Below are 9,753 nucleotides of genomic sequence, written 5' to 3' on the forward strand. Positions count from 1 at the left end.
GTATACATTATAATTAAGTGTACCCACGTTAGGGTATATTAAATTTCTAGAAAATTGACAGATTCTATTGAAACGTAGTAATGATAGTAGGGGTGATCCAACTACTTTACATGAATAACACATATATGAATATACCTACCTCAGTATAATAATTTTCAAAATAATTGGTTTTACTTTGAGAATTTTGAAAATTACGAAATTTAGAGAGAAAAATGACCTCATTTTACGGTTCTTGAAACGGAGACTAAACTAACAAGATCTAGTCTTGAGTTACTTACTCAAACTTATTTTAATTATCTAACGTACGTAACGTGGAAATGCCGCAAGCGTTATGGGCACCTTTGTGGCGGGAATGGCGAGGGGCGAGTTATTTGACTAGGTTATAGTTTTCTATTGTTATTATTATTATCTTCTTTTATTAAACATACTTTTTATTATCTAAGTACTTATTTAGTCTAACTTTTACAGAAATCGATTATGCATAAACCACTAGCGGCTGTTGAATTGAGATTCCTGAACTTACTTTCGTTCATTTACCATGAAAACTTTCGCAGTTAGGTATAACATTTACGAGCTAATTTCTTTCAAGCGCCAACATGACACTTGCATGTATGTGGGTACAAAATTACCAAACCATAAATAAATTGTATGTGGTACTTGAAGAATGGCGCTACAATACCATAGATTGACGAAAGCATTCAGCGTAACAAATCCTCCACACGACTAACTTAATCATAATAAACAACACGAAACATAAATGTACGAAAGCATAAATTAACACAAGGAATCATAAAACTTTATAAAAACAAGCGCTGGCTTCTTATCGTAAATATTCTTGCGTGACCGCATCGCGCGTAATCTCGAGTTCTGTTGCTAGCTGCAGCTAGCACGAGATGGCAATAGGGTTGCCCATAAATCATATTTACCTTACTCTAAGATTTCTGCCGTCGCATTGAAAGTAGCCCATCTCAGACATCACACCATCCCTGTAAATTCTAAATAGATATATTTACAGCACGTTTTTTTTTCCTATATTATTTCCTTACTTTGTTTTTCCAGCTTTCAAAGTTAACCAGAAAAAATCATATTTCGTAGTTTTTTAGGGTTCCGTACCTCGAGAGGAAAAAACGGAACCCTTATAGGATCACTTTGTTGTCCGTCCGTCCGTCTGTCAAGACCCTTTTTCTCAGGAACGCGTGGAGGTACGAGTATCAAGCTGAAATTTATATCAAATACTCAGGTCTACTGTCCCTTAGAGCTGTGAAAAAATCAAACTTCTAAGGCAACGCAATCAAAAGACACAGCCGTTTATGCCGCAAATTACCGCAAATTTTCGAAACTCGCAAGGGAATCAAAACCTACAGGGTAGGTACTTCCCGTGAACTCAGAATCTTGAAATTTGGTACGAAGCAACGTCTTATAGCACAGATAAAGGAAAAATTGCGAAAACCGTAAATTTTTAGTTACATCATATAATAAAAATATTTATACGGAACCCTCGGTGCGCTAGTCAGACTCGCACTTGGCCGGTTTTTTTTGTGAAAATATCTTTCTGCTGAGTATCTTGCGTTGCGGCGCGTTCTTTTTCGCTATGATGGGCTTTCTGGATGCGCTGGTAGTATAAAAAACTAACATGTAAAAGAGCTCTTTGCGGTCTAGGTAACTTACAGAATAAACGTTCCAACTTTTGTATTTTTTTTTTGTACTTTAAAGCTTAATATGTTGCCAACGAATCTCTGAGTTGAAAAAAAGCTTTCGCAAATCTGCAATATTTCTGTGATTTATAATACCTACTAAGAGACTCAGGTAAGCGGTAGATAGACGGACGGACATGACAAAACCATAAGTGTTTCGTTTTTGCCATTATGGATCCCTAAAATCGGGGCAAATGCTATTAGGTATAGTCCGTTCTGATTGCTTTATAAAATTTAAATGATTTAAAAAATTGATTGTCAGTGCGTCACCCCTGGTCAAACGTGAACGCGCTGCTAATTATTCGCCTCATAGATCTCTTGCGATTGCGACGCTATGTATACTGGGTTTGTGTGCGTTAACTAGCGATGAAACATTTGATTATCATTAGTCTAAAGAAGAGAGTTTCGAATCACTTATCATACCCTCCTGGATCTCAATCAAAAATGTGTATGCTGCCATAAAAGCCGGATGTACATACTTTAGAAAGAATTTAACCTAGTCCTATAACTAGTAATAGCTGAATCTTCTGTCGTTTGTGTTATTTTTAAAAGCAAAAAAAATTGTACAAAAAAAATTATGTACGCCCGGCAATTTAGGCTAAGTTTATTAACATGATGTCAGAACTTAACGTGAACTATTCACCAGGAGGATATACATCTAGACTGTTTAGATACTGCGCGTTTAATTTAGTGCAGTAGCGCGCGGTATTTCCAGGCTATTAAGTATACCCTGCTATAGTCTTGACAACACTGCCCATGATCGTTGAGTGAGCGTTACGGGAACGTGAAGTGCCTGCCGCTGTGCACAGTGGCCGCCCTCCCTGTGGGGCTTCTTTAAGATACCAATACCATCTAGTGACATTTTCTGTCCGAAAGCCATCCTTGAGCTCGTTAGGGTTGGTCTTGATCACGTTCCCGGAATCACCTTGTACTGTGGGTAATTTAGACTTACCATACTTAAAAACCTGACTTCTTGTTCTTCTTAAAGTACCCCTTTCTTTACTGGAGGTTGGCCTTTAGCTCTGAAAATGTATTCCAGACTGGAGCTATCCTGAACAGTTTTAATATTCTGCTGGTGACAGTCTTTCCCGGACCGTATAATACCGGGATGGAAACACCGACCCTGTTTTTCGCGTACACACCAATAGAAGCTCCTGTCAGTTTCTATGGGCGTGTACACAAAAAACCAATTCCATGTCGGTGTTATCGGGGCCGGGAAAGAGTGTCACCCATATTCTGCGACCATGATTTGACCGGTGGATGCCAGTGGCGAGTTGTCATTCATTGTGGCTTCCTCAGGGGAAAGCCTTTGTGTACTATTATCTATTCAGTTGCCTTCGTTCAGCAGTGGACGTCTACCGGCTGATGATGATGACGATTATGACAATGATTTGTTCCTCCTTCCAAGGCGCCGTTTTCCCTGTATTTTGCCCATCAACATCAGCTGCAGCCGCTGATATTTGTCCTGGTGCAGCTCAAGTCTGACGGAACTTTGCGATTGTTCTAGATTCTTCCCTACATCGACGGCTTCAACCATGTGGCGAAGATCGCGGCGCTCACCGACGTGGAGATCAGCCTGGTCCGCGCATGCGTGCAGAACCTCGTCTACTACGGCGTCGTCACGCTCGTGCCCATATTCCAGTACTGTGCGGTGAGTTCAAATCTCTAGTTTAAAAATTTTCACGGTTAATCGGGTTCATTAGACTTATTTTCTACGGGATCTAAATCAGTTTCGAGTACGCACGCAGAATAACAGTCAGTCACTAAAGTTGAACGGTTCAACTCACGATTGTAAGTCAAGAACGGTCCGACTAGTTTCGATCTGTTCGAAAGATCTTTTTCAAAAGTTACTGCGTTGGTGGTGTGGAGTGCTGGAGGCGCCACCTTTGGAAAAGATCTTCCGTAAAGAACGAAACTAGTCACCACACTGTTCCTGACTTATAAGGTTGCTAAAAATGGTGTGACGTACCTACTTTATGGATGGCCCCTAATTGTGAGTTCACCGTCTAATTTTGTAAAAAAAAAACCTATTTTGTCGGCATAGTTGCTACATACTTGTACATATATCCGTGCAAAATTATAGCTTTCTAGCACTAATTAGTCTCTGAGCAAAGCCGCGGACGGACACAGATATGGCGAAACTATAAGAGTTCCGTTTACTGACAGGAGCTTCTATGGTCGAGTACACGAAAAACTGGGTCGGTATTTCCATCCCGGTATTATCCGGGCCGGGAAAGAGTGTCACCCCACTTAACTTAGTTTCATACCACAAAAAAAATACTGTGCAGTAAGATAGCTCGACATCATGAACGGTGAGACGAATCAGCCATTGGTCTGATCTGTGGGTCTGATACAGCTGTACACAACCCCATCGGACGTGGGTGATCGCCCTTTTGTAGGTGTCGAAGGCTTTCAAGGGAGTAGTGGCAGGAGAATACTCTGAGAAAAGGAGGCATTACTTAGTAATTAAAAAAATAAATAAAAATAAAATTGGACGAATGGATGGTATAGTTATACGAGATAGCAAAGAGAAGTCCGCCAACAATATTTCAGCGGAGCACAGGTACGATTTATCGCTTAGGTCCTCAACCTTCTCTACTAAACTTAGTACCTACGGTACTTTTTGAAACCTAATGCCTACAAGTTTAAGTGCACCTATTGAACCAGACACTTTTTAATTTCAGGTATACAGTGCGACACCCAAGTTAAGACAGTTGACTAGATGCGCCGGCCTACAACGGCAATGTGTCGAGTTTTGTGCAAGATCTTGTAAGTTGTTTTGTTGTTAATTAATTTCATTTGCGCGCCAATTCAATGGAGACCCGTGAAAGAACGCTCTAATGCCGGTATTGTTAGTTCCACGAGTGCTAATGCTTTGAGCTGAAGTCCGCTGAATCCATATTTTACACAGAACAATAAAATTTTACGAGTACCTATAGATCATATGAAAAACATCAATAACATTATCAAGGGACACTAATTGACTTAGTTCCAAACTAAGCAAAGCTTAGTATATATTGGTACACAGTAGATAACAGTCGGGTAAATACACACTTAAATACATATTAAACGTCTTAGACTCGAGAGCAAATTTGCCCCGACCGGAGATCGAAACGGGGACTTTAAGCTTCATAGTCAGGTTCTCTACCAGTCTAGGTACGTCTAGGATCTAGGTTTATTGTATTGCATACTGTTTGTTTGTATAATTGTTTCTGTAGAGTTTATTTCTATTTCTAAACACTGGGCTATTCAGTTATCAGATTATAATGGTTAACGCGAGCGAAGCCGCGGGTAAGGGCTAGTTAAATTATTTCTGTACTTAAGCCCGGTAACATAATGATCATGTTTCTCCAGCGCGGCAACTCCCGAATGTAACACAATGATCATATTTCTCCAACGCGGCAACTCCCTATATAGCACAATGATCATGTTTCTCCAGCGCGACAACTCCCGAATGTACAACAATGATCATGTTACCCCAGCGCGGCAACTCCTGATTGTAACACAATGATCATGTTTCCCCAGCGCGGCAACTGCCAATTGGTAACGCAGTGATCATGTTTTTCCAGCGCGGCAACTCCCGATTGGTAACACAATGATCATGTTTCCCCAGCGCGGCAACTCCCGATTGTAACACAGTGATCATTCCCCAGCGCGGCAACTCCCGATTGGTTACACAATGATCATGTTTCCCCAGCGCGGCAACTCCCGATTGTAACACAGTGATCATTCCCCAGCGCGGCAACTGCCGAAGGTGTCGGACCTGTTCCGCATGTACGCGGGCATGACGTACGGCAGCACGGTGCGCGACCTGTGCCGGCGCGCGCGCCCGCAGGAGCTCGCCGTCGACGAGCGCAAGCTCGTGCTGTTCGGCGTACTCGAGGGGCTCATACGACGCGTCTACAAGGTAAACGGGCCAGGCAAGAGATTAAACAAAATAAAGAAAGAGAGAAAATGAACTATAACAGCAATGACACATAAACAGGTTTGAAAAAATACATATGTAGTGTTGCCGTTATAATACCTATAACCACCTATTAGACCAACAATACACAAAACCTTGTAAAAATGAACAACAAGCAGATCCGTCTTGAGGAATGCCGGTGGAAAAGTCTGCCAGCGTTTCCTCGTTGAATAGCTTTATAATATATATACAATACATACATACAGGGTGGAAAGAATCAATGGGCCCTGGAAGGCAACTACCTTAAATCATTTAGTTAGCTAATTGTACTGAAAGGAAACATTCCTTTATTTTTAAAATTGAACAAAACTGCATTCAAAGATCTTCTAAACATCCTTTGTCTCACCCGGGAATCGAACCAACTAAAAATTAAAAACTCCTCGCCTCGCCTCGTGTAAGAAGGAAATATGCATAGATTTATTATTACCATTTAAAGATTTTCTTATCGAAGTCTTCAATAAGGTTCTGAGATAAATAAAATTAGCAAGCTTGTACGTCATGATTATGTTAGAGAGATAAGAAAATTATAACGTAGGTATCATTTACTTTTTATAATAAATATTCTATTTCATGGTATCTCGTACAACAGATGAGTGTAAGGCCAAACTTTTCTTAGATAAATTTTATCCTGAACAATAATCCTATCGATTTGTATGATAAAATAGCGAGTGTTTATTTTTTTAGTTTGTAGTTTGTTCGATTCCCGGCTCAGACAAGCGAAGTTTGAAAGATCTTTGAATGCAGTTTTGTTTCATTTAAAAAATTAAGGAATGTTTCGTTTCAGTACAATTAGCTAACTAAAGGAATTAAGGTAGTTGCCCTCCAGGGCCCATTGATTTTTTCCACCCTGTATATATATTTATAGACCCTAGGTAGACTAGAACCTACATTACTTAGATGTCGACAACCCTAAGCGTCCGCGCCGGAGTAGGCAGTAAGTCTCGTAAAGGGTCGGAGTGGACTTACTGGTCCTCTTTTACAATGTATCTAGGGTATTCTAAATCGATGATTGTCATTCGTGTACCTAAGTAAGTGCGTATTAAATTTTTTTTAAGAACCAAGACAGCTCCTTTCTTTATGATGGCGACTGTACGTCCGACAAAACAAAAAAATCAGCTAAGTCTAAATTTCTAGCTTACTATACAAATATGTGAAATTATGCTGATTGCTTCTCCCCGCAGTACCCCATAACCCTCCACAACGAGGACGCTTCGTCGTTACACAGCGAGCACAGCCAGCCTCTGGTCCGGACTTACAACGGCCTGGTCTGCCTCGACGAGTTGTGCTGCCAGGGCGGACTTACTGCCCAGCAGTTGGAGGAGCAGTTAGAGAGGGACAGCAACGTCGTGTTTATCGTCAAGTGACGGGGAACTGTGGGAGCGGGTGGGTAAGCGCAATACGGACCGAAATTCCATAAGTTTACTAGAGTTAACTTTACATAGTTGAAAGGGACATTGGTGCAGTGTCTGTTTCCGTGTGTGGAGTTTTTACGTATGAATATTGGGTTTTGTTTATCAACCTATAACCGCTGGCAACTTTATATTTAAATACTCAACCCAATAGCTAGCACTTTATGAAAAACGCCAATATTAAGATTGTAAATTACGGTTGTATAAGGGGTTGAATATTTTGAAGATAGATTTGGTTTTGGACAGAAATGACTGATACTCGTATCCGCTCTTATAAAATAACGTAGAATAGAAATTTGTTGGTACCCAATTAAGAGTAAAACTCAAGCAAACACGTTCTACGAAATCCACGGCAACGATTTCTAAATAAATCGTCTTATATTCGCAATACAAATATTACTAACTCAAATGCAATGACGAGACTAATACCTTTACTACATAAGGAAGGGCCACACGTTAGCAAGTAATATATTGTACCTACATGGCTTTTATATTGTAATAAAAATGGATTCATCATTTTGATTGTGTAAATAAGAAAATATAGATGTAAATTTGATTGAAATTTGGGTTGTAACACCGGGGGATGTCCTGTAAAGTCTTTATATGGATATGACATTAATCCCGCTATACCGATCTAAATCAAAATTCATTTAAGTTCATAAATGTGTCGGCTTTTGTTTAAAAATATTTCATTAAGTAATTAATTTATCCCTATTTAGATTATTTAAAAAACTAAGCCGTTTATTTGTTCTATTTCAAATGTTTCTTATTCCTTAATGATCATTGATTGTCGAAATGCGAAAGGCAGGGAAATTCGGCTATCTTTATCTATCTTTCTTCTCTACTATCTACTCTATTTAATTGTTCTTTTTTTTTGTTGGTTTTGGTGTAAGTATGGTTCATTTAAGTATAGGCATCCCTTTTTTAAAAAGATTTAAATCATTTATTTCAAACGTTAACCCTTAATTGCAATTTCTATAATACTTATAACGCACTTATTGAAACATTGGTTCTACCCTTTTTTGCAACATGAAGCTCTGAATTCTGAGGCATGTCCATGTAATGTCATTTCCCTCCATGTTGCACCGTGAATTCTGATCATTGTTTATAAATGCCAGAATATATTACCCTATAGTTTTATACGAAACTTAGCCTGCCTATTCTATAAAAATATATTTTTGAAGATCTCTTCATATTCCCGCACAATGGAGTTACATTTGTTTGTAAATATTTTATACCTTTATAGTGCAAAAATCTGCTCAATCTTTCTAGCTGTATAGTATATTTTGTAACGCATATTCTATAATTAAAAGTACATTTAATGTTGTTCATAAAGGTGCTATTAAGACTTGTTTATAAGATTTTTATATGTTAGACGTTTACACCAAATGGCGTCCCACCGAGTAAGACAGAAATTAAAATCAGGTTTGATTATATTTAAGAATATTTTGATACAAGATTTGATGAATGTTTTGTAATATAGAAATTGCCAAATATTTAGTGAACTGTATCAATTCGTAAATGAGTAGTGGTTTTATTTTTTTAAGTTAATAACTAAGTTGTTATATAGAAATAGAGATGAGCACTTAGCACAAGCGTTTCACTGGAGCCACAAGTCATATCCCCTAATAATATTAAAGGGCCTAGGTACTAAAATCCTTGCACGCAGGGCACTGCAAGCAGTGCAACTGCCAATGAGATTGTATGTATAGAACAGCTATTGGACTTCGGGTGCGTGAAGGTGTGTGCTAAGTGGCTTAGGGCCTGCGAGTTATATTGCTTTAAGGTGAAGATGCTCGTGCTCTATAGTAGCAGTCTAAAAACAATCGATCGCTCAATTAAACATTTTGAATATTTTTGTAAGCACTTGCTCTAAATAAGGGTGGGGTATTTATAATTACTATATTTTTTTTCCATTGTGACACGAAAGTTATCCATAAATGTATGGTTAATTTTCGTGGCACAATGGAAAAAGTTAATGGTAATTTTAATACCTGCTACCGCAGCTGCGTAGCTTTAACAGGTGTGCAAGTTTTTGGTCTTCACCCATACCAGCTAGCTTGGCTACTACTATAGAGCATTATGTATCTATAGTTTATTCTATCTGAGACGTGCAAGCTCGTGGTGAGGTCTAGTCAGACGAAAGTCTATTTTTGATTGGATTTCTCGACTAGTCAATGATTTCTTTGTGCCTTATTTTCTGTGTATTTTTTTTAAGTTTTCGTTAATTTAGATTAAGCATAATGCATATTATTTGAAATGTTGTTTTAATGTTACAGACGCATAATTGTTGATTTAGTCTAAGTTGAGGAATTTATAATGAGTAATGACAGTCATTGTTGTATCTATGCGAGTTCTAAGTAAGTTTGTATCGATGTTTATATTTGTTATAAAAAATTGCCTAAGGTGACTCATTAAAGTATATTGATTTCTAAACATTGTGTTATTTTATAGCCTATGTTAGACGCATTTTTGAATGCGTAATTAGACGTAGTCAAGTGCAAAAATAGGTGCCAATCGGAATAAAGTAGGTATCTGTTGTACATATTTTTGAAGTGTTACATAAGCTCATATTTCCAACCTCGACGGTACCTACGTCAAAGTACGTAGAACTTAAGAACTCAAAACCTACCTCAACTAGGTTGCAAAAATATATTTGCACATTTAAACTTTATTTATCAAAGCA

General features: G+C 38.5%; 1 protein-coding gene across 1 annotated transcript in view; it reads left to right on the forward strand.

Moving 5' to 3' along the window:
• Positions 1–9,503, forward strand: part of LOC141437468 (GATOR complex protein NPRL2-like) — a 76,697-nt gene extending 67,194 nt beyond the window's left edge. Inside the window, exons 5-8 of the mRNA XM_074100871.1 lie at positions 3,202–3,345; positions 4,379–4,463; positions 5,432–5,601; positions 6,840–9,503. Coding sequence (XP_073956972.1) covers positions 3,202–3,345; positions 4,379–4,463; positions 5,432–5,601; positions 6,840–7,022 — 582 coding nt within the window. The 3' untranslated portion in view covers positions 7,023–9,503. The remainder of the gene's footprint in view (positions 1–3,201; positions 3,346–4,378; positions 4,464–5,431; positions 5,602–6,839) is intronic.
• Positions 9,504–9,753: the final 250 nt, after the last annotated feature.

This window comes from Choristoneura fumiferana, chromosome 17 (assembly GCF_025370935.1).
Source record: "Choristoneura fumiferana chromosome 17, NRCan_CFum_1, whole genome shotgun sequence".
Classification (NCBI taxonomy): Eukaryota; Metazoa; Arthropoda; class Insecta; order Lepidoptera; family Tortricidae; genus Choristoneura; species Choristoneura fumiferana.